The sequence below is a fragment of the Odontesthes bonariensis genome, chromosome 4 (genome assembly GCF_027942865.1).
Source record: "Odontesthes bonariensis isolate fOdoBon6 chromosome 4, fOdoBon6.hap1, whole genome shotgun sequence".
NCBI lineage: Eukaryota > Metazoa > Chordata > Actinopteri > Atheriniformes > Atherinopsidae > Odontesthes > Odontesthes bonariensis.
Window position 1 is genome coordinate 27,074,190 of NC_134509.1, and position 25,276 is coordinate 27,099,465.

The 25,276-nt window shown below is 39.1% G+C and overlaps 2 protein-coding genes across 3 annotated transcripts; both read left to right on the plus strand.

Moving 5' to 3' along the window:
- The first annotated feature begins 1,026 nt into the window (after window positions 1-1,026).
- Window positions 1,027-3,227, plus strand: LOC142378837 (claudin-4-like). The gene is made up of 2 exons (XM_075463762.1): window positions 1,027-1,113; window positions 1,264-3,227. The coding sequence occupies exon 2, from the start codon at window positions 1,461-1,463 to the stop codon at window positions 2,127-2,129; it is 669 nt and encodes a 222-aa protein (XP_075319877.1). The 5' UTR covers window positions 1,027-1,113; window positions 1,264-1,460; the 3' UTR covers window positions 2,130-3,227.
- Window positions 3,228-7,236: 4,009 nt separating this feature from the next.
- On the plus strand, window positions 7,237-18,216 carry slc25a10b (solute carrier family 25 member 10b). 2 transcript variants are annotated; one of them, XM_075463764.1, is made up of 12 exons: window positions 7,237-7,419; window positions 7,623-7,855; window positions 11,290-11,409; window positions 12,471-12,585; window positions 12,727-12,775; window positions 12,885-12,926; window positions 13,005-13,048; window positions 13,143-13,213; window positions 15,250-15,342; window positions 15,443-15,520; window positions 15,641-15,697; window positions 16,514-18,216. In XM_075463764.1, exons 2-12 carry the CDS (start codon window positions 7,766-7,768, stop codon window positions 16,613-16,615), a joined length of 861 nt encoding a protein of 286 aa, XP_075319879.1. In that variant the 5' UTR covers window positions 7,237-7,419; window positions 7,623-7,765; the 3' UTR covers window positions 16,616-18,216. The 2 variants fall into 2 exon arrangements, with proteins under 2 accessions (XP_075319879.1, XP_075319878.1); XM_075463763.1 differs by having other exon boundaries at window positions 7,237-7,855.
- The last annotated feature ends 7,060 nt before the right edge of the window (window positions 18,217-25,276 follow it).

Consider the following 25,276-nt stretch of genomic DNA (forward strand, 5'->3'; position numbering starts at 1 on the left):
GGCTACACAGGAAACGAAACTCAAAAGAGCTGCTGATACAGGGTTGGAAAAATAAGTCAGAACTATGCATATTAAAGCAGGAGACATTTTAATCTCAGTTTTGGCACCACACTTTTAAAGATTCTGCATCCTACTTCACTTGCATTACCCCAAATAGAGACAGAAATCCAATACATTTTTTTAAAGCTTTTCCACTAATCTGTTATGTTTATTATTAAATAATACTAAATTAAAATTACACCCTACAGCAATTTACAACAAAAATATGATGTTTTCCCAACTTGTTGCACATGGAAAAATTGTATGAATAAGACATGGAAATTAAATCAAAACAGGAATTTTTAGAAAAAAATGACTTATTTAAAGTACAAGTTGAATTACTTTAATAAAAATGACTAATATGCAGTGAGCTGTGGAGCAATGGCAAAGTAAAGCTGAGAAGCCAGAGAGAAGAAACTGGTCTGAGATTGTCTAAATGTAAAATCCTAAAATAAGCAGTTGGATTATCCTGCCAGGCAAATCACTAACACATGTGCCTCAGCACGCTGAAAGCTGCAAATATGGAGCTCACGGCTCCAAAGTGCAGAAGAGAAATGTTGAGGCCTGTGTGGAAATGGAGGCAGCGTCTGTTGTGCCATCTAGTGGCAAGTAGTCAGTTCAACATTTCTCTTTCACACAACAGACTTTAGTTTGAGGAGCCGTTTTTTACCAACTATGGATGTTTTTCAGGATCTATGTTTGCGTCACAAACTAATCATCTTCCAACTACTCCCCCATGTTTCATCCTTTGCCGCAATCTGCCCACTTGAACACCGTGAGATGACAACACAGTGGCAGCCAACAGTCTCTGTAACAAAGTGTTCTTGTGTGCTTGTACTGTCATGAAATGGCATTTCAATTTTTTTGTATAACTATGCTGTGTATTTGTGTGTGTGTTTAGTATGCAGTATAACATTGCTGCCCTCCCACCCACCCACACCCTTGTTTGAAATCTATGGGACAAGCTTCCCAGTCATGACACTACAGCCACCAGCCACTCGCATCTGATGGCTGCATTGCACCTAGAAGCACACAGAGGATACATCAAGACGTCTGTGGACATCTGGCTAAAAAGTAAGTTTTACAGAAATTTTCTGGAATGGAAGAAATGAGCTAAAACTCAAAAATGTACCTGCCTTACTGCTGTAACTGCTAAATATGGAGTCAAGCTTAAAATTGTTCTTCGATAAGGTAAATTTGCTAAAGAGGATTTCTTCTTCACAGTATATCTTGGTGTTAAAGAAGAAAGGGTACCGAAGAGCACAAGGGACTCGTCTCCACAACTCGCAATCAGTGAACATCTTACCGACTAAGCAATAATCTCTAGTTTGTACAGTTATTATTAATCCTTGAGTAAGAAAGGCAAGAAACAGCTTTGACTCAAGAAATATTTTTTTGACAGTGAAATTCCTTCAGCGAAGATGGCATCAACAGGTCTGCAGCTGCTGGGCCTGGTGTTGGCTGTGCTGGGATGGGTCTTTGGAGCGCTGGTGTGTGCGGCTCCTCTGTGGCGTGTATCTGCCTTCGTAGGTGGTGAGCTGGTGATTGCCCAGATGTTGTGGGAGGGACTGTGGATGAACTGTCTGTCCCAGACCACAGGCCATATACAGTGCAAGACCTACGACTCCACTCTGGCCCTACCTTTGTCTGCGCAAGTGGCGCGAAGCCTCACGGTTCTCTCCCTGCTTCTCTGTGTTCTGGCCCTCCTACTCGGGGTGGCGGGGGCCAAGTGCACTCACTGCATGGGTGATGGTAACCAGGCCTCAAAGGCTCGACTGGCCAGGATAGCAGGGCTGCTCTTCATTGTGGCTGGTCTTGCCTACTTGACCCCCGTCTGTTGGACTGCCTATACCATAATCAAGGACTTTTATGATCCAAATGTTGCGGCGCCTTTAAAGAGGGAACTGGGGCCAGCGTTGTACCTGGGCTGGGGTGCTAGTGTGCTGCTCCTGGTGGGGGGCGCTCTGCTGCACGTTGGCTCCTCTGCACCAGGAGGAAGAGCGATGCCTGTGTTTGGAGCAGCAGCGAAGAACAGCCCACTCACAGGGGCAGCAGGAGAAGTGAAGCAAAAGGAAAAGTCTTTTGTATGAGATAATTTTATTAGATTAGCAAAGTTTAAAAAAACACTGAGGTTCCAAGCACAACTTTTTGGAAACGAGATCCCTTAGAGTATCCATCAGTTTTATTTATTGACAATCCAAAGTTTGTATTTGTTTCTTTGGGTTATGTGCATGTTTAATATCTATCCTCTACTTGCAGTCCACTAATACTTGATGCTTACACCAGGGTTTCCAATATTACTGAGGCTTGAATGTTTTTCCTCAGTTATAATGTTGCTAAAGGTGAAACTTAACTTTCAGGGCTTTGTGTGATAGTACGAGTTAAAATGTACAGTGGGAGGATTTTAAATGTTTAGATGCTCACTAATGCATGCAACTTACATTTCTCAGATTCCAGTCTGCCTCTGCTTCTGTTTGTGTGTGCGTTCGTGTGTGTGTGGGTGGTCTGTGTACAGAAGGCCAGTATGCACGGTACATCTGCGTATGCTGGTGTTTGCATAGATATGTGTGGATGGCTGGAGCTGTGATTGTTTACTTTCTTTTCTACACATCATTTGTTTATAATCTGTGGCTTTACGCCTCTTATTAATTTTCATTTAGATAGTTGACTGATGCAACATAAACTGTAAATTTGATAGTTTTGAAGAATGCTTACATTTTCAATTTTTTAAACAAATGTGGGTTTTAAATTTCATTACTTCCAGCTGCATCCGTTTGGATGGTTAATTGAACAAAATAAAGAATCATTGCTTTTGTTTTTATTCATCTAATTTGTTTTGGGTCAGTGAGCAAGATGAATAAAGTGCTTTACTAACTTCTTACACTACTGAGGAGTACATTATGTTGAGATGTTGTAGGTCAGAATGTTTCTTTTACCAGATCCGACCAAAGTTGTACAGTGCTCTGTGTACAGGTCTAATATTGACCTGACCGTGATCCTTGCAAGTGCAAATTTAGCCTTTATATAAATCCACAATAGACCTGAAACAAATCAGCTGAATAACTGGACTCACTTTTAAATCATGGACATAATTCTTTTGAAGTTAGTCTAATGCTTTTTGTTCCAGGGTGTTACCAGTGGTTTACAGCTTTAGATAAATCCTCAATGAAACCTCACGGATGTATACTTTCCCAGTGATTTGCTTTCACAGTTATTCTTGACTTGTTGTTGTGAAAGTGTTGTTTTTCTTCAGTAAAGAAAGATCTACGTGATCATTCACTTCAGTAGTTTTTATTGGCCTCCTTTTGTTGCAGAACTCTTGGATTGTACCAAATTGTTTATTTGGCATTTCCTGCTATCTCTCTGATTGAACTGTTTGTCTTTTTTTTTTTCTCCTGTCAAATACTGGCCTCCCTCACTTGCCTGTATGTACACATACTGAGTTTTCCCACGAGAAGCAAGTGCAAATTCAGCAGTTGGAATAAACCCAGGATTTTTACCTACTTAAATTACCAGTATCATGAAATCAGAAAGTCTCACATGCCTTGAAACAACTAGTCAATCCCTAGTATTTAAGCTGGAAGTCAACATTTTAATTATATATGGACTATTTTTCTTCAAAACTGCAAAAACGGCATCCTTGTCCAAATACTTTTGGACCCATCTGCATATCCCTCAGTCACAGTTAGGTTCAGAATGCCTACAGTAGACTGGAGACCTGTCCAGGCTGTACTCTGCCTCTCACCTAATGTCAGCTGTAACAGGTTCCAACCTTTGCGACCCTGAAGAGGATAAAACAGGTACAAAAAGTGGATGCATGGATGATTGATGTGAACATGATGATGACTTTATTTTGCAGTATAATCTCTTATGGACAGCAGATTTATTTGACTCCTCGACAACTGACGCTCCCTTTTATAAGCTTTCCACGAAGAAATAAGGAATGTACTTACATATGTGGTTATTATTCTCTCTCGGAAATCATGTAATTTGACACCTTGAAAATTATTTTCTATTCAGGTTTATCCTATGAAATATTTTCCAAATGCTCACATACACACATACAGATAAGAACAGATTAAAAAAAACAAAGACAATAGCACAGCTGAATATAGGACATGTGCCACTGTGTGAGTCTGTTTTTACCCCATTTGCCCCCTGTGAATCAATATGATGGCTTTCACTTTCCCTGATTCGTCATATATGGCTTCATCTGTCCTCAACACTTCCAATAAACCTTTTCCTTTACGTCACACAGTCTTTAATTATCATGTTTTCGACGTGCTCATCATACAGTCTAACTTCTAAAATATTTCAGAGTGAAGATTTTGTCTCATTCTAGCATCTGGTTCAAATTGAGCTACACATTTTCTTTGCCCAGAAAAGAAAACAGTAAAACAAATAAAATAAGAATACCACAGAAATGATTCCTGTCACTCTATCTTTCTTAAAAGTTGTTTACCAGAACACTTAGATGCAATAAATGCAAAGAAGAAGAAGAGAAAAATGGCACTTGTAGATACAACATGACTGCAAATCAGCATGGATGAAAGCAAAAATGCCTGCACAATCCTTCCAAAACACATTCCTATTTAAATGGACCACAATTCAGTCCCTGTCAGATTCACATCACAACTAGTGATGGCAGACTTGCCACACTTGGGGGCAGCAAACACACACAAACTAAAATCAAAATGGGCACTATCACACACTTAACCACGCCATGATATCAAATGGAAATCATAGAGAGGAAGCTGACATGATCATGTACATGAACACTTATTCAAAAAGAGCATCATTTTTCAGTAAAATTTCTGAGAAAACTGTGTAAAAGGTTGAACCAATGTGGGCTACATGAAAATGAGAGCTTCTTTTTGTAACTGTTGTTTCTCTTTTTGCTCAAATATGTTGAGTTTTGTAACTTCCCATATCGATCACAATGCCTCTTCTGCACACACATGACATGTGGCACAGAGAAGCCAGGGGTCAAACCACCTACCTCCCAATTGGTAGGCAACTGCTCTTCTCTTCCTCCTGAGCTACAGCTGTCGTAACATGATTGCAGCAGTGTATTAAGTAAAGGTTTCATTACATCTCAGTTAAGCTTTTATGGCTGAGTTGTATAATGATCAAACAAGTCAATACATGTCCATTTCCGTGGTTAAGTTGCTGTAATATTTTTTTTTTTAACCGAGGGTAGAAAGTAAAATATGTACATCAATAAAACTATAACTGTTGTTGGAGACATTATTATGGAAGTTGAGCATATAGAGCAAGGGAGCAAAATAATTGAGGTCTCATAGTGTTACCATGTGATCTTACATGCACACCGCTGTACTAACTAAAAGGCTTGTCTTTAAGGGCACAGGGAAGGGTGATGGCAGGCACAGACCTGCTTCACGCTGTGTCAGAGGCTTCTCCTTTAGGAACAACCGAAGCAAGATTATTTCCACTCTTAACTCTTTTGTTGTGACTCAAAATGAAAATTATGACCGTGCACCATCAGCAGCTGCAATGTGACACCATGTTGAGAATAAAGAAAAGAAATATAAACCCAGAGTGGATACATCTCATTTAACTTTTCTGAAATAGCAATTCGACAAAAACAGCATCCCATTTCCGCTTCAGATTTATCAGTTCTTATATTAACAATTAACAATTGCTTTCACTTCATTTAAATAACTGAATCCCATCATAGGGCAACTGGCCTTTCGGGGGCATCCATATTGGTTTTTAATTAGACCCATCTAGAGTAAATCGAGAGAAAAGGAGGCCAAATATTAAAAAAAATAATAATTAGAATCTGTTATGCCTGAACAGGGTTTCAAATTATCCAGTAACTCTAGAACTAAGAGGCTTTGCCACAGTTTTCTTTTTGAAAATGAAAACTATGGTATACGGTTTTCTATATTTACCAAATAAGCTGCCAGAAGAAGAGATAAAATACAGAAAACGAGAACCCCCCCATCGAGAGAGAGAATTTAAGAGAGAAGTTAACAGCTCTGAAGATCCGAGAATAAAAATATGATCTGCTGTAGGCTAATGCATGCCCTGAGTGTCAGTGAAATCCTCAGTCAGGGCAGAATTATATGGTCACAACTGCCTTATGAACTGCAGCTGACCCTACATGACAATCTTTTAATGTCATGTGATCATCGTGCTTCAGGTCCAGTTGATTCTGCACAGTTCCACATCAAGTAGAATACACCTATCAAAAAAGGTCATGAATCAAAACATGTCAGTCAAGCTGGTGACACTCCCCAAACACTCCTTTGTTTAAGGGCTAACCAATACTTTCAAAAAGGAGAAATGTTTGCTGTGGATGGTATTAAACTTTTTTTGTGGTGAAATGATAATTAATTGCCATCTTGTAAGCACCATCTTTTATTTTATTTTTTAAAAAGGATGAAGTTGAGAAAGTGGAAAGAAGTGGAAGTGGAAACGACTGTATTTCCACCATGAATCATGTGGCCCAGTGATGAGCCTGTTGCAAGATGGCAGATCAGAATGCAGTGAAGAAGTGGGAGCACTCAAAAATGCACTTCAAATATGCTGGTTAATATATAGCCCGAGTTAGTCAAAATATTCTGGATTTACTTAGTGACAGTGTGACACGTAGGGTCTGAAAGCATACGGATGGAAATTTGTCTCACCAAATTTGGACATTTTCCAAAAAAAAACGTTTGTCTCCAAATTGAACTTTGACTTCTCTTAAACTTCTTGCTACCAAGTTTTTATTTTAAATATAAATGCACAAACACACACGTTGCTGAAAAATTTAAGAATTAAACAATCATAACTTATATTATAGGTTTATTCAAGTAACCATATCAAAAGTTCTACATCAGAGTTACCCATTATTTTTTTGCTAATTTGCTAATCTACCTGTATGTTAACCTGTCATTTCAGGCGTCAGTTTTGCATGCTATCCCTGTGTGCAGAAGGAATACTTAGTCACACTCAAAATTTGCACCTTTCACAAATCCTTTATAAACAATTTTCCTTTATGATGCAATAGTATCGCACAAGCTTGTGTTACATTTAATGTTGACGGTCGGTGAAAACGGGATTGTTTGTTTTGGTTGCATTTTAAAGTGACAAGACAGACAGTCTAAACGGAAGTACAAGCTCCTATAAAAAAAACACCAAACAACAACCCCATTTTTTCATGTTAGTTTCTGTTCGCTTGAGAATGTCGGCCGTTGTCCTCTTAAAGAGACAGTTCAAATATTTCCCCTTTCCATGACAGCAGCGACGATGTGTGTCTCTTTAAAACTGCATGATAGTCAGAGGTGTATGTGGAGCATGTGAGTTTATTCCATGCGGAGCTTTTAGATTCTCAAACCCCGCAGTCGACCTTTGGATACGGGCCCCAGGCGGGTAGGCAGCCCCTCAGCGCACGGTGGCAATTGGCTCTTCTCCCTCGTTAACAACCCCTTCCTTCCGCGCCAAACATTGATTTTTAACACGCACGTTATGTGGCCCGAGCGTGCGAGAAGCTGCTGGCACCCAAAGTCCGCTGTCCGTGGTGCAGTCTCTTATCGGAATGTTTGAAGATTAACGAGCTGTTTCTTGCCCTGTAGACCGCACGCGCTTGTGACAGCTGGATCAGGCAGGCCAGGAAGCCGACAGCAGCAGGGGGACCGCGCGCCGAGGCGGACTCGGAGAGGACTTCGAGAGAGGAAGGACGTCACCGCTGCATCGGACAACTGCAGAGCCCGGTATCATGACGGAGAAGCGGATGTCGCGGTGGTACTTCGGCGGGCTGGCGTCCTGCGGAGCCGCCTGCTGCACGCATCCCCTGGATCTCATCAAGGTGAGGGTCCGAGGTCACCCTCCGCCGGAGTGTAGAGGAGTGCAGGCCTGAGCCCCAATGATACAGCTGTGTCCAGTTGTTGTAGTGGGCAGAATCGATCCAATTACTCGCCTCAAGACGACTTATCAACTTGTTCCAGATGACACAGTGAATGTGCTTTCTAAAGTTGCTGCGAGCTGAAATGTTTACTTTAGGCATCACACGTCACCTATAGTCTCATTGTAATGTGTGGGATGCACTGTACGAGGCTGGTTAAATGTAGGGTACAGGTCAGTTATACTCAACACACGTGTTCATAGTTTGAGAACACAATAGAAAGGTGATATGGATTAATTGGATTGAAGCTCACACGATCAGGGATCACCAGTAAAAGCAGGTGTTTGTGCGAGTTTCGAGATGAAGTTCTGCCCAGAGTTTTTTTTTTTTTTTTGAACTAGCACATCCATAACACATGCTTAAACGTCGAGCTTGACATCTCAGCCCATGACCCTGCTGGACCTCATGAAATCATGTGGTGTGTAATTATATAGTGAAGGCTAGTCATCAGCACAATGTGGGCTTCAGAAGGTCCTCATGTCTGCCCTTTGGTTTGTTGGATTGCAATGCTATATATAGTTGTATTTTACACATTGCAGAATTCTGAATATGTATTGTCCAGAGGACAAAAGGGGGCACTATCAAGAGTGTTAAGCATACAAACTCCCCTATTTGTAGTCATTTTATAGCTATGGTTTACTTTAGATGCAGTAAAATCAGTCGCAAAAAAAGAGGTTTAGAATCTTTCGGGACATTGTAAAAATGGGGACATATCTTTTTGTGGTAGCGTTTTTAGCTCCTGGATACCAACTAACAACTTATTCTTAAGGGGTAATTAAAAGAGCAGCTGGGCAGCACATAATGTGGATCAATATGAGTTCTTTGAAAAAACTAAAAAGAAATGAACGAAAGTTATTGCTCTTGGACAACTGTGAAGTTTGTCTGACTCTGTTCCTCTTCAGTTTGACAGAAAACTGAAAGTCAAGAGACTTATTGATTCTTTTGACCTATTCAGTAGCAAGAAATAAATTCAGCTAACATTTATATTAAGGGACTTGCATGTAGGGACTGAGCAAATTGAAATTGCCTATTTATTTAGAATGTTTAAGAATATTTTCACATTTCCATTTAAATGGGCAGATATTCTCTTTCCTGGCTCCGAGAGCTATTTCACACCTGTGTAGCCTCTGATGGCCCCAAATCCATCTATTAAATAGCACGACTACAACTGATTTACTGCAGTTTCTACTGAGCGCTACTGTTGTTTGTGAAAAAGAAATGCAACAATGAACAGGTAATGAGCACAAACAAGACACACGAAAGTACAGCCTGATCTGTTCTCTGTAACCCGACAGTGAGGCAGATTGTGACTTTGTAGCAGCAGCTTACAAAGTTTAGCTCTTTATGATGCTGTGTACTTACCACATTGCAGTAAAAGCTAACAGCAGGGCTTTTAAATCTTGGCAGACTGATTCGTTAGTTAGAGGAAAGAATGCCTTTTTGAACTGGGAAGTTGGTGTCGCCCAAGCATGGAAGTCGCATTAACAATAGACTGCGTAGTCATGTTTCATGTCATCTTTTGTGTTGACCCAGAGATTCAATACACTATCAGATCCTCAACTTGTCTGACCTCACCTAAAAAACGTTTTAGTCTTAGACTTACAAAGTAGTGTAAGTGTCATGCTTAATCACAGTATTTCCAGGCACATGCTGTAACTGCCATTCTGTTGACAGCACACATATTTCGATAAACACTAAATGTACCCCAAAAAAAACTGGAGTAACAGACATGTTAGCACACAGAATAGCAGCATTGATAAGCAGTTGCAAGTCAGACTACAAGCTGATTTTTTTTTTTTTATTTAAAGTAGCTGTTTGTGACTTTATTAGGCTGATATGAGAAAGCAAACCATTAGCTTAGGACATGTGGCTCATTTATCCAGATATCTCCTGTTTTGAAGTCTGGTGGGACACATGTGGAGACAACCATCAAATCAATGTCTGTCATCATCCCAGGCAGAACAGTCACAGCTCAGCAAGCTTTTGTTTAATTACAGCTGGGTCATGTGTCTGTGATGGATTTGAAATAATCCTACTCTAAGAAGTGGAGGCTGAGTGTAAAGTTAAAGTAAAAGTTATGCTTCTGATATTCAAGACCACCTTGCAGCTGTTTTCCCCATGTGTTTCTCTATGTTGCATTTCTGAATTGAGAGTGCTATTTTGGAAGATGAATCCCATAAAAAGACTGAAGTCAGTCAGTGAATCCTGGGAGGCTTGCGGTGTATCCAGGTGAGGCACATTGTGGAAAAATGACACATTCTGGAGCCAGCACTGCTGGAGCTGCTCCTTCCTCTTTCAGTAATAACAGCAATTTATTGTTAGTTTTGGACACTTCATGGTGTGTCCATGAAGTGTTTTGTTTTCAGTTTTGATTTACTACTGAGAAGTTGACCCTGTGCAGCATTTTCATTTTGACAGTGCTGATTATTTTAGCTCAAAGCACCTCTACCTCACAGAATGGCTTTAGGCTCCTAGTTTGTTTTTGTTTCCTCTGTTAAAAATCATGACAGCGCTGTGCACTCTTAAATAAAAGCAAAGAACAATTTGAGGAAGAAAATTTGGTCAGTCAGGTCTTCAGCACACGGAGTTGTTATTGCGAGATAGGTTTGGCTGGAAAAATAACTTAATGTTCAGAATGATCTAGATGTAATGATTATGAATATCATATATAAGTATATATGTAAGACGTCGAGTGCAAAATTGTAGCGAAACCTTTCTATTGTGACTAAATTAATCACTGTATTTTTGCGCTCACAGTGGACCTACGAGTCAGAACTGATAATTACCAAACTGCTGTGAAAGCAGTTTGGTAATTATTGACCACTTTACCAAAACTGGGAACTAAATGCTTAACTTAAGTCTTGTTTCCTGCTGAAACCAGAGCTGACAGGCTCCGTGCTGGCCGTGATTAAACAGAAATCATTGACTGAAATGATGAGCTGTATCACACAACCCCCTAAATCAAGTTTGGTAATGTGAGGGCAAAAAAAACATTGTGTTTTGAAGTATTTAGTGGCCCTCAACAGAGGTCTTAATCAGAACACAGGACAAAGGCCACATTGTAGTGCACCCGGTCCCCTTCTGACAAGGACAGCACCTTGTTAACACTTATGAATGGCGTCATGACTGCCTGAAACAAACAGTAATGTGTGTTCCTACCCCATATTCCTTATTAAATAAATGACACTATGGGAAATTTTGTCTTTTTTTTTTTTAGTGCTGGATCAATACTGGAGGCATCAGCCACATTAGGGACCTGTCAGCTACATTGAAATTGAAGTCTACATGTTTTTTTTTTTAGAAATGACATGAGTCCTGATCCAAGTCTCTCTTTCTAGGTACACCTGCAAACCCAGCAGGAGGTGAAGAAGAGGATGATGGGCATGGCCATACATGTGGTGAAGAATGACGGGTTTCTGGCTCTTTACAGTGGTCTCTCTGCCTCACTCTGTAGACAGGTATGTCTCTGTAAGCATGCCCACGTCTGTTTTTTGAGCCAAGTGTCATGAACATAATTCCAATCATGTTGTAGTTGGCTCGGGAGATCGGGGGATCTTTGATGAATTCCAGTCATATTTAGAGTGATTTTATAGCTGCTTTTGAGCCACCGACAAGGATATAGTAATGATTATCATGTGATACACTTCTCCTCAGTCTAAACAATATATTTGTCTCAGTGACGTACAGTCAAACATAAGCCTTAACTGCACCACAGAAGAGGTTTCTTTTTAAGCCATGTTTTTTTTAAGAAAAGTTGAATGGAAGCCAAGTAAATTGATGAAGAGTAGAATAAGTGTTGTCCTGTTACACCGTAGGCTTAAATCATCTAAACTCTCCTCCATAGATGGTTTAAAAATAATGGACTTTACCACCATGGCACCACCTGCTGGTTTGTCAGTTGCATTTTTGAAGCTGTGAGTTTAAGATCCGACATTGATACTGAAATGATGGGAAGCTGTGTTACGAAACAGAGTGCCAACCTAGTTCTTCGTAAGTGTTTTAACAATGTCACCAAAACTATCACCAGGCTGACCCCATCTCTTTTACCTCCCTCTTGTTTTCTCAGTGCTGTTCTGTTGTGGTAATTCCATTAAAACTAGATGGGGAAACTGTTCAATATTAGCTTCTCCAATTGCAGTAGTGATGTTTATCCACCCCAAAAGAAACAGATTTTCTTACATTACATTTTCTTACACTGGAGGATGTAGTCTGTATACATATATGTGGAAAAACAATGAAAGGGTTTCTGAACCTATCTCTAAATTATGGGAAAGATGGTCGACAGAAAAGACCCTCTAGCTACTCAGATGCTACCCTACTCTGCGGCACATTAGGTTTACAGCATAAGATACCATGGTGATAAATTATATTAAGAACTGAATCACGTTTGGGGAGTTAAACCTAAAGGTACTTTTCTAAGCCACTTATCCCTCTTCTTATGCAGGCCTCTAGACGCTTTGTCCATGTTTTATTTGTAATATGTGCTGTCCTCACACCTTTTTTTCTCTTCTCTTCTCAGATGTCTTATTCCCTCACCAGATTTGCTATCTATGAGACAGTGAGGGACATGTTAGGCAGCACAAGTCAGGGCCCCATGCCCTTTTACCAGAAGGTCCTGCTGGGAGCCTTTGGAGGTGGGAGCACTCACACATTTTCTGTCCCCCCCCCCCCCCCCCTCCCCCTCCCTTCTTTCTCCCACACATATTGTATGAACAACTGCAATGCTACCCATTCGGGATTTTGCGTGACTTTGCACGATTTTTCTCTGCCAACAGGATTCACCGGTGGCTTTGTTGGCACGCCAGCAGACATGGTCAATGTCAGGTAACATACCCTGACAACCGTCCCAGTAAACAAGCAGTTTATTATCTTTTTGCTCAACGTAAGTGACAGTGGGACATTTTAATAACATCTGAAATGTTTTTGTTCCTAGGATGCAGAATGACGTGAAGCTACCACCAGAGCTGAGGAGAAAGTAAGTGTTATAAATGCTAATGTTCAATCTTGCAAGTATTCTTTGTAATTCAACACTGAATTTGTGCTTTTCCTCCAGCTATAAGCATGCGATTGATGGGCTCTACAGAGTCTTCAGAGAAGGTAAAACCAAAGGAGGATCTCGTCAGGTTTTTTGTTTCATGTTTAGCGCATGCTGCCATCGTGTCTGAGGTCTGATCTCTGTCCTGTCATGCAGAGGGTCTAAGGAAACTTTTCTCGGGCGCCTCCATGGCCTCCAGCAGAGGAGCGATGGTCACTGTAGGACAGGCAAGTCCCATTACTAAAAGTCAGATCAATGAATGTTATGGTGAGGAGTCTTTGTAGGGCATTACACGTATAGGCTGCTTTATTTAAAAGTCCTTTTAAAGACAGACTAAGCAGAATACTCCTCAGCGATCGTTGCCTGTGTCTTTCTTCTGTGGTCTTAGTTTGTTTTGTGAAGGATATTTTCGGGCAGAGGGCGTGCAGCTTCCAGCTAATGACATGAAATTGCAGCGATTTAAAGTGCTGACTTTCCTCTGTTCTCTGTGTACACACATCCAGACTCCATTTGCAGAACGGGGGCTTTTACTTAAGCCAAAGCAGCACCTTCACATGGGGTTGAGTGGAGGTGTGTAGTTGTGAGCCGTGTTTGAGAACACGATCGTGGTTGAATAACTGGTAGATAACCCTTTATTTCTCCTGGTTAACACTGCGGCACCGCTCAACTGTGGCTTGACAAACAGAGTCGGAATGGCCAAATTTGAATGCTGTGTTTGCAAACACAAGCTGAAAATAATTTCTTAGTCTGCCTTCAAATGTCTGCAGCAGAATTACACCCTTGGTCAGTCAAGCAAGTTTTAGACTTTTCTCTTTGGCTGTTGCTATTTTGCAATGTTTGGCGTCATGCTTGTAGCCTGCCACGTGAGCCGAAGGGCAGCACCTTCTTAGTACAATCGCACACTGAGACCCCGCTTTTGATTACAACAGAGAAAAAAAACAAACATTTGAATGTGTTTTTCCACTTCAAAATAGCTGATGCTGACACATGCTGGGGGTGCAACGCACTTTTCGCCACCATATTGACAATAAATCAAAGATTATAGTTAGTTTTTCCACAATATTATCTGGATACTGGCAGCCCAGAGCTCACATGTGTAATTGACTTAATTAACAAAGCTCAGAAGTTCCATATGAATGGGACAGAACATCTGAACTATAGATCAGAAAGGTTTGGTCACTTTGAAGTACTTAAAACCTTTATCATGAAAGGATATATCTTCTTTTTCTTGAAGTGGGGTTGTGTGAAGTTGAAGTTCTCACGAGAAGTCGGTGTCTTACCTGCAGAAGATGGCAGTCAGTGACAGATAGACATTACCTCGCATTTTCTTACTCTTTCCAAGGTGTAGCTTTTAATTCTCATATATACTGGATACTTTGAGACGACCAGAAACAACCAATAGGGGTGCAGTTAAAGGGCCAGATAAAATAAGCTACATATTTGAGTTGCATAAACATTATTCAAATGAGGTGTTGAATGATGTTTTAGCTTAATTTCTCTCCCAAATTACAGTCATCTCTTAATATACTTCCATCTAAGCATTGCATAATTAATCATGTATTAACTGTTAAGTATTGGCTTCATTGAAGCATATCTACGTCTGTACAAACTGTAGCAAAGAAGCAACTATTCACATCTAATTAGTATGAAATACATCATTCATACGGATTGACTGTAGGTTACACATTAAGATAAAATACACTGTTTTTAGCTGTTCTCAAAATATGCTACGATGACGTGGTTGACGCAAGAAAATCAAGCTAAATATTCAACAGCATTTCTGTTACAGTGAGAAATATTTAAGACGCTTAATAAAAAGTCTTTAAATCGTGTTGCTCGGATCATTGTGTAACTATCAAGGTCAGCTCATTTGTTAGTTTTTGTAAAAACAAGTATTGAAGAAAACCCAAAAACATCGGTCTACCTTCTATCTGTCTATCTGTCTTTCAGTGTTAACACCAGAGGGAGCCAAATACCGAAGTGTTCACATTGTACACATTACTGTCTGACCGCATGGCTTTTGTTGAAATTCACAAAGGCTGACTGACTTGCTTTTCCCGACACTTTTCACTGTAAGAAGTCAGTACCTCGAGTGCAACAAGGTTTTTTGAAAAGAAAATAATGACAAATGAGCCAAGTTGAGCTGTTAATCACCCTGGTGTGAAAGCAGCGAAGAGATACTGGGTACAGATTCTTCATTGTTTATTTCACCCCATAAATGTCAAAGACCTTGTCAGTGTGGGCTTATTTGTTCCATTTGCAGTTGGCGTGTTATGACCAGGCCAAGCAGCTGGTGTTGGGAACAGGCATGATGGGAGATAACATGCTCACACACTTTTTTTCCAGCTTCATTGCTGTAAGTATCTGGATTTGTTTGTGCAGTGACTCAGTCAGTGTCAGGTTTACAAGGCTCCTTTGTCCCCTCATCACAGCTTGTGTGAACTGTTCCTCTGCAGGGAGGCTGTGCTACGTTCCTGTGTCAACCTCTAGATGTGCTGAAGACGAGGCTGATGAGCTCAAAAGGAGAGTACACAGTGAGTGGATCTCTCCTAATTTATTTTTTTATCCCATCAAATCCTGCCTTCTTTTCTTTTTTTGATTATCCATCTTTGTTTGTTGCAGTTCACTTTAACACAGTTTACCTCTCTCTTCAGGGGGTGACCCATTGCTTACGGGAAACTGCGAGGCTGGGTCCAATGGCATTCTACAAGGTAAAAAAAAAAATGCAGTCCTGCAAACAATAAACTCCTTGCTTGGAGCAGAGTAGGAAAAGTAAAGTCACCTGCTTTATAAAAACTCATTCGGGCCCTGGGGTAACACGTACGGTACCATTATACTGCATCTTAGAATTTGTATACTTCTATTGTTTCCTACTGGAAACTGTTGTAAATACAGTTCACACAGCCTGAAGTAACACTCTCAAAGTTAAGAACACACAATTTAAAGGAAGTTATTTGATCTGAGGTATCTACATCTAGTTCAGAGGTCTATAGCACAAAGTTACCTACCGCATCAGTATTTAACAGAAGCTCCACCAGCTTACGTGCAGCAGTAGATTTTTCAATGCTTTAAGGTAGTGCAAACTTTCAAGATTGCTTTTTTTGGCTCAGAATTAAATTTATAATCAAGAATTAGGAAATAACTTTTATTCATTTATGTAAGATGCTTAAAATATTTGACTGATAACATATTTTTTGATAAATGAGCTTCTTACACAGTAATCATTCCAAGAAAAAGGAGAACTGACTGCAGTGAAATGGTGTAACTTAGCGAGTTCGGTGCATGGATGCAGAAATATGAACACATTTTGGATTTTTCAGGCTGATTCCACAATTAGTACATTGTCGGCATTCTTATATTTTTTTTAGACACTTCTACTGTAGGTAGAACTCCAACATCGCTGTGATATATATATATATATATATATATTTTTTTTTTTTTTTTGTATACTCTGCTCTGGGCATTACAATCAGTGCTTTGAGGTCTGTAAATGAACAAATCAGGATCTAATGCTCATTTTGTTTCAGGGTCTTGTTCCCGCTGGGATCCGCTTGATTCCTCACACAGTGCTCACCTTCATTTTCCTCGAGCAGCTCAAGAAAAACTTTGGCATCCGCATCGTGTCCTGAGCTGCTTGTCGGCGTTGTTACAGGCCTCCATCATCAGTGTGCTCCTCATCATTTGAAAGAAAAGAAGGGAAGAAAGGAAACATGAATAGTTCATTATTGGTGTTTCATGTCCTTACTTTTCTCCTTTTCCTCTACCTCTGCATTAGAAGTCAAAGTTACATGACTTTGGTTCAGTAGTACCAGCTTATGTCAGACCCCACTAAGTATAATCGTAAGAGTTAATTACTAATTTAGAGGTACTTCAATAAGCTTAATATAATGACATGTGTTGAGGTTAACTTTTAATGTTGAGTTAAGGCAGGCCTGGTCATCATTCATCTGCCATGTTGATGACAATAAATTTTGACTTTAACTAATTCTAAATCCAATGCTGTAACAAATTCTGCATTTAACGTCACATAAAGCCTAATTCACCAGTGATGTGTGGTACCCTCAGAGCCCACACCAGTCTGAGTTATTGCAGAATGTTGCTTAAATGTGATCTCTTTGGTTGAGGTCAGACCAAGAGGGTGTTCGTCATTTAGCAGAGGCACAAAATGTACTCATTAAGGTTCAAACAAACACAGCAGGGCCTTTTCATCGGAATCCTTCTAACCAATCTAAGATATACCCCAAAGTTACTACTGAAACAACACTGAACAAGCTGTTATATATTGATACAGAAGTCATTCCCAGCTGTGCTGACCAAATATCGTGTCGATCTTGTTGTATGCTTTATTGTAACCTGATGGATGTTTGACTGGAAATCAACCACTAACTGGTTAAGATATCAGTAACTTTTACCTGATGCTCCTGTATTTCATTCCACCGTCTTCATTTAAACTGGGAGAGAAGTGGACCGGGCTTGTTTGTGTCGAGCTTTTTTTAAGCGAGGAAGGAGTTAGTGGAGAAACTGTGAAACAGAAAATGCAGATTGTTGAAATTCTTTTTTTTTTTTTTTTTTTTTTTTTCCCTGTTGCAGTGAAATTCTGTCTGACCATTTGATCTCTAAGATTCCTGTTGAGAAGCCTGTAGAAAACTGCTGCATGTTACACGTGTCACATGTCCACCTGTCATGTTTCTTTTCGGTCTAGTCGTGTCAGACTTTATGAATCAGAATGCTAACCTGTTTTACAAGGCACTTTATTGAAAAAAAGACAAACAACTCGAGCTGAAAAATAGAAACACATGCTGCAGTTTTAAATTTGAAGTGTTAATGGCTCCTGTTGAGGATGTTTTCCATGTGATTTATTGATCCTGTACTGTGCCTGCTCTGCCAACGGAGACCTTGTTAAGTCATTTTGCCTTTCAGTATCTGTCCTGCAGGGGGCGGTGTTATAACATGTGAATTATCCTGATTTGTGCATCCCCTCTGTCCTCATCTCAGGATGAATTGGGGGAAAAAGAAAAATCTCAAAGCAGCTTCACATAATGACTACTTGCCTGCAGGTTCATATGTTCCTCATTAACATGTGATACTGTACTGTAACTCAGCTGTAATGTTGCTAATGACTTTATATACAAACACAAAAATGAAACTGGAGGGACATTTTGGACTTGTAAACTACAATTTGTAGATCTTTAACTAATGATTTTGGAATTAAAGTACTAATTGAAACTAATACTTTAGTAGACTTATTTTTTAAGCAAACGCACCTGCTATAAATCATACCACTTTTTTTTATGATAGAAGTTGTTTTTTTATGTTCATAAATCAGCTGCGGACCATTTGTGCTGGTACATCTGTGCCATAATGACATAATGTCTTACTGCTTCTTCCTCACAGAGCACAATGACGCTGACTGTGATTGTGAATTAGATGTAACCTTCAAAGATCTGCTCTCATCAGCACAAGGACATAGTTTAATATCTTCACATCTACAATACTGACTTGAGAGCAGTACTTATTTTGCAAAACTGCGACCTCTCCACAGTCGAGCTGCAGTTCATTAGTGGTATTCAGACATAATGATGAATGGAAGCAGTTTGACTCTGTTCCTTTGTCCAGATCAAAATATCTGTCCATTCTTTTATTGATACTGTCCATCATATTAGTGACTTTGACCCTTCAACTCTATCATCACATATGTGAGAGAGTTTGCACCCGGCTCATTTTAATAGTAATCAGGACTGCTATTTTTGCAGAACTGGTGTGTGTGTAGCCCCACCGTGTTTTTCTTTAGAAATTCTACCCTCCACACTCGAGCCATCAAACAATCCAGGTTTAGTGTTTTCTGTAACAATATTCAAGCACAAGTGCAACACAAAGTGCATTACAGAGTTTGAAATCAAGTTTAAAACTATTCTGCTAACGTGCGGCGCTTCCACTGCCTTACTGAAGTGATAGCATGTGAGTCAATTGAGGTTGTAAATTAAGACAGCTGCTTTGTACAAAGGCCATATCTTTGTTAATTATGCCATTTTTGGAGTAAAGTTCAAAATAGATTTAAAACCTTTCTTCTCGGATTGTCTTTATTATTTTTGATTATCCTCTAAATTTGCTAGTTTCCACCATTTATGTAGCAAACATGACATTAGCTCATTTTACTCACAGGTCACTAGGGTCAGGCTCACACTGGAGCGCCCTCAGATTGTGATTGTGTGTAACAATCTGAAGAATATGTCTATACATCTTGGTCTGAAACACTTACAGGTATTTTATTTTAAAAAAATTGAACAGCATACTAATCATTTGAACATGAAGTTTCCCCATGTTCAAATGGATGTTTGAACTTCACATAAATAGTCCCAGATTACAAAGCAAAGCAAAGCTTTGAAATTTTACAAAGATACAAGCCTGGAAATGAAATGTAAAATATTATCCAACAATACTTGCCAAATACACATTAACATAAATAGAAATACAAGCAAAAAGTCAAGATAAAAACAAAAAGTATACAACAGACAAAAATAATGTTCTGAATGTTGAAGTTAGTGTAAAAAAAAAAACAGTAAGCTTTTTGAAAAATGTATGTATTTGAACTGAGCCTTAAAAGCAGAGATTGTGTCTGTGCTTTGTACCCAAACTGAGAACTTGTTCCACTGAAGATTAGACAGAAAAATATAGGATCCGCACACTTTAATGTTTAATGACTAAGTTATGTAGACCGTGTGCAGTTTTATCAGTTTATTTTGAGCAGGTTTTGCAGTATTCATCTTTCCATAATCAGCTCCAGCAGCTCCAGAGCAGGCCCCAGCAAAAAACAACTTTCTTTATCAATTTGTTCAGTTTCTTTGAGACACTGGCTCCAAAGCAGCTGCCTCCACAGGTGGCTGCAAAGCAGATTGCACTCTTTATAATAAACTTATAGATGATGTGCTACAGCTTGGTGCAGGCATTGTAGGCTCTAAGCTTTCTCAAGAAGTAGAGTTTGCTGCGTCCCTTCTTGTAGGTAGGCTAAGTGTTGCATTTCCAGTCTAACCTTATGTTCTGGTAAACTAAAAGTTATCTGTAGGGCTCTTCCACTTCCACCTATTCTCACAGGATAGAAATAGTGTTTGGTTGATTCCTGGTTCTACTAAAATCCACAATCTCCAGTTATCTATTATCTAAGTATTTATTATTTATTTAAACTGCAGATGACAGGACTCAGCCCTTTACTGCTGGACCACCGTACCGTCTGTCATGAGCACTGATACCTCTATATTGTCTCCTGACGGCAGTCCCAGTTAATTGTAGGCTCTAAAGAGTTAATTAGCTTCCTGCGGGCATTTTCTGTTTACAACAGCAATGGCTACCTGCCATATTGCCCTGGAATTGGAACTAATCATTATAGAGGAGCAAATGCTTCCTTTGTAATACCTGTAACACCATGAAAGTTGAGGATGTCAGAGATGGTGAGATGTTTAACAAGGAGATGAGGAAAGACTAAGATTTTGTAGTGCTGATTGCAGAATTATGACTTGGCCTTATGGTCTACAGTGAGAAGAGAAGTGGTGAGAGGACAGTCCCCTGTGATGCTCCTGTGCTGCTGACCATCTTCTCAGACACACACACCTTCACAAACCTGTATTTTCTGAATCTTCTTGCTTAACAGTGCTAGCTGACTTGTATTAAAAGCAAGCACCGGAGAAATCAAAGAACAAAATCCTCACTGCACTATGTCCAGATGAAAGTAGGCTTCTGATGGGGTAGATGATGGCATCTACAGTATCCATGTTTTCTATCCTTTCTTTGTACATCTCCTTGCTCTATTCTGTCTTTTTTTTCTGTCCAACTGTTTCTGTATACTCCTCAGTAACTCGTCTCCCTCACTGAAGGCCTTTTCCTTCATGTTCAGCAGTTTTTGAAGCAGCAAAAAAATACTCTGACTCTTGTACCACTCATAGATATAAATATATATCTATATATATATGCATAGATAGTATAATAGTATAATAGTAGTAGTATAATATATAGCTATAGAACTATGTATGGAAGTTGTATATATACATATACAACTCTTCTACATCTATATGTGTATACACATATTCTATATGTATAGAATATTGGATATGAACTCTTTAGTCAGGTGAGATCTGACTTATAACCACACACAGTATCTACAAATACAGTACGTGGAAAATTAGTTTTTTGTTTTTCTAAGCAAGTGAATAGATTATGTTCAGAAATCATGGTATTTCACTTTATCATTTTGGTTATATAAGTTATAGCAAGTGCTTTTAAGCACGTCATCCGTCACCTTGGACAAATGTTAGACTTCAAGGAGGAAACATGAACTATTAGAAAGTGGTGTTCACAATCAAGGACCTTGCCAGTTGAACACACATTTCTTTGTGTAACACAAGGATTCAGGTGATAAACAATATTGAAAGGCAGGGAGGCAGATTCAAGGTTGTAACTTTTTCATGTATGTGAGTGGGTGAAGCTAATGAGAAAGTTTTGAAAGAGCCCCGCCAAACTGTAAGTTTAGCATCACTTGATGATTGCAAATTTCTGGGTTGATATTTTGTTTCAATGGGGTTCGATTTAACACTTCTATGTATGATCTAACAAATCATACATAAATAATGCTTGATAACACACATTTCATGATGATTTAATGCAAAGCAAGATGTATTTAGGGATCTCTGTTAACCAATGATTAAGTTACTATGACTTCACAGCGTGTGATTACTTCACTGATACTTTACTGCTGATTTTCCCCTCTAATTTGTACAATTATTTTTGGATTCGCACATGAACTAAAGCTACTTGGTTGAGTAAAAAATAAATGATCTAGTTATAAAAGTTAGGTTATAAAAGAAAATATTATAAGCCAAGTTGCAAAGAAATAAGGCATGTAGAGTTATGTTCGCATGTATGTAAAAAAGCATGAAATACCAGTGTTTGGATCATTTACACTTCAGGTTCTTATTTCCTGAAATGTAAAATGTATTTTCCCAGGGACTGGGCTGTTTCTATGGGATTTTATTCATATTCCCTCACCTCCACAGACACAAGCACATTCCTCTTGTTACACACACTCGCACACAAGGGTGTGGGGGTTGAGGGGGTGGGGCTCCATATTTAGTCAGAGGACACTTGGACATGTGGGCTGAAATCTCCATCTTTCTGCTCTGAAGTGTACATTATTTCATCATAAACTGGCTGTGCAGAAACCTAAGAGAAAAGTGCAAATACCCTAAAGTGGTTTTCTTTGTGTGTAGGTGCACACAGTTTTGCAGGTTTTAACTGCCCTTGAGCATTCAAATGGCTTTGCAGATTTAAATGTAAAAACATCTATCGGTATTTTGTTAAGTCAACCATGAACAGTCAAAGACTCTCAAATAAATTTACTGACTTGAATACTAATAATCTATTTCAGTTTTTTATTTCTATGGAAATCTTTTTTGTATTTATTTGTGTTTTCACAACAGTTTTTCCACATCATACAAATCACCCAGAATTGCTTTTGTGTATGAAATATACAATATAAAACTGCCCTGCACAAAATTTTCACATTTCAGTGATTTGGTGTAGATCCACATGTCCCATCCAACATTTCTGTCTGGCATACACCATTTAAAAAAAAATAAAAAATGGATAGCTTCTCATATCACCTCACATTCTGCTGCTCTCAAGGTCATGACAGCCCCATCACAAAGACTCTGCAGAAGTAACTAATCAATAGACCACATGGCAGAGAAGTTACATCTCTTTTGGTCAGATTTCATCTCACATTAACAAGATAGTAGATGGGGTGATTTACACATATAGGCGGGTAAGACCTGCAATATCTGTCACCATTACATCTTTTTATGGTCAGTCAGAGGCAAACAGATCAGTGCTACATTAAGCAGCTCAGAAGCAAGCTCACCATCTTATTAGTTAAAAGTAAGGTGCATTTACTTCAACGCTTTTTTTTACTTAATTATTCATCAAATTCTCACGATGAACCTTATGATACTAAATACTGAATTTGCATTTCCCTCTGGCTTTGAGGAGTTTTGGTGAATGTTAGTTCTTTTTTGTTCTCATAAATTAGCTGTTTTTCTCTTCTCTTAAAATAGTTCTTTAAGATGTATACTATAAAGCTGTTTGCTGGAGAAGCTCATTGTGGACTATCGCTCTGCATTTAACAGTAACACAAAGATCTTTTCCCCAAGAGCCATTAGAGATCAAACAGGGTCTAAAAGATAAAGCTATGCATACATATAACTTGCAAATGTGCTCATTTGGTTGGAAGCAGAAGGTGACACATACTGTGTACATAGAAGCCAGGTGTAAATGAGATATCTCAGCTGCATATATTGATATCTGTGAGGCCATATGGCAAAATCATAAAAAAGCCATGATATTTTCAGAACACGACAAAATTCAGCCTCAGGCTTTACCATAAAAGTTTTTTAGTTTTTTTTTTTTTATCATTTTGACTGCTTTTGGAATTTTGCTTCTGTTGTGCACCTGGGAGTTTTTTTAAGCACTCTGGCTTGATGAGTTCAGAGTTCTTGATGAACTTCGAAGCCATTCTCAGAGGAAAATATTGTTGTTGCGCATTCATGAATAAATTCATCACCGCACATGTACACACAGACTATGAGAGATGAAAAGGTTTGAGTGGATGGGTTAAATTAGAAATAATTAACTGAATAGAGAAGACGTGTCAAAGACTTATCAGGAGATTGTTCTTAGATCCATTTCCCAGATTTATGTTTATAATTTCAAAACATTTCTGCCTACTAATCTGTAATCAAACTGTCTATTCAAACAAAATGTTACATAATATTATTCAAATTGAATTAAACAAAAATAATTCATTTGTATATAAATTAGAACAAAAACATAACAAATTACGATGCTTACACATAGGATCACTGTTTGTTACTATTAAGCGATCATACTCTGTGGCATGTTTAAAAATGCTGAGATGGCTGAGTTGATTTTCGTTCTGAAACCTCATCAGAAATAGTTTCCATGGAAGTATGATTGTTGAGAAACATTTTTTTAAAGGAAGGGGAACAGGGAGAAAATGCTGACGTATGCCAAAATGACACAAGAACTGGACTGAAAAATCAGCGGCAACAGGTCTTATGGAGGGATGAATCCGCCTGAAGACTACTTAAAGAAATTACAAGACAGTTAGTATCAGAGGGTTCGGGCTGTGTTGAAGAATAAAGGTTCTCATACCAAATACTGACTTTCAAGAAATGTGCAAACGGCCTTTCTGCCTTACATACTGAATTTCCATTTATGTTTGCACATGTTTAAGAAATTTGCACATTTGAAAAAATGAGGGAGGGCTAAAGACTCTTACACAGTAGTGTATATCATGATAACAGCACAGGCCTGAATATATGGCCATGACAGACAGGGATCCAGAGGCTCTGTCATACTGTTAGGGACATTTAGCTGGCATGAACTGGGTCCACTTGTCCCCTGAGAGGGAAGGCTCACAGTAAATCAACAAAAAAGTTGTTCAGAGAGATCATTTTTATCCTGCGTAGCTTCCAGGGTGGCAGTGCCTCCATAGATGGGGCATGAAAGGTTCACTGTAATCTGAAATGAAAATGGCAAGAATAAGAGGCTACGGCCTTCACTGTCACCACATGTCAACAAATTTGAACACAGGCAAAATCTGCATGAATGTGATAGACATTGTTTTCCACCACGATTATCATTAAAACACCAAATGAGGGACTGATTTGAAGGCATTGTTGACCTTTACTTAAATTTGTCACTTAGTATGTTCAAACTATATCATTTTGTTAACCTTAACATATAAACCTGCAAACAGTGGGTACCATTGGGTTATTGAATGGTAAATGAACTGCATTCATACAATGCATTTCTAATCTCAAAGAGCTTTAGGCCATTCATACATACTAATACAGCACTTTTTAGTCTAAACGGTCTTACAAGTCGCATTTTTCTCTATCATACACCCACTAAACAGACCAAGGAAAGTATCTGAGGCAACGTGGGTTTCAGTTTCTTGGTGAGGACACTTTGATGTAAGAGCTTATGTGATAGAATAAAAGATCAAATAAATGAAAGATAAAATAGATGAGAGAGAATTAATTACATAGAGTTCTGTCATGTATGTGTATATGTGTGTTTGTACGTTGGTGCATGTGCAAGGTTTGTTTGAGAATAATGGATAACTACTCAAGGTTAGAAGGCAAACATGAATTGAACTGCATTCTTTATGAAGACCGCGAGCAACATGAGAGAGTGGAGGCAGGGTGCGGGGGAGGCAGGGC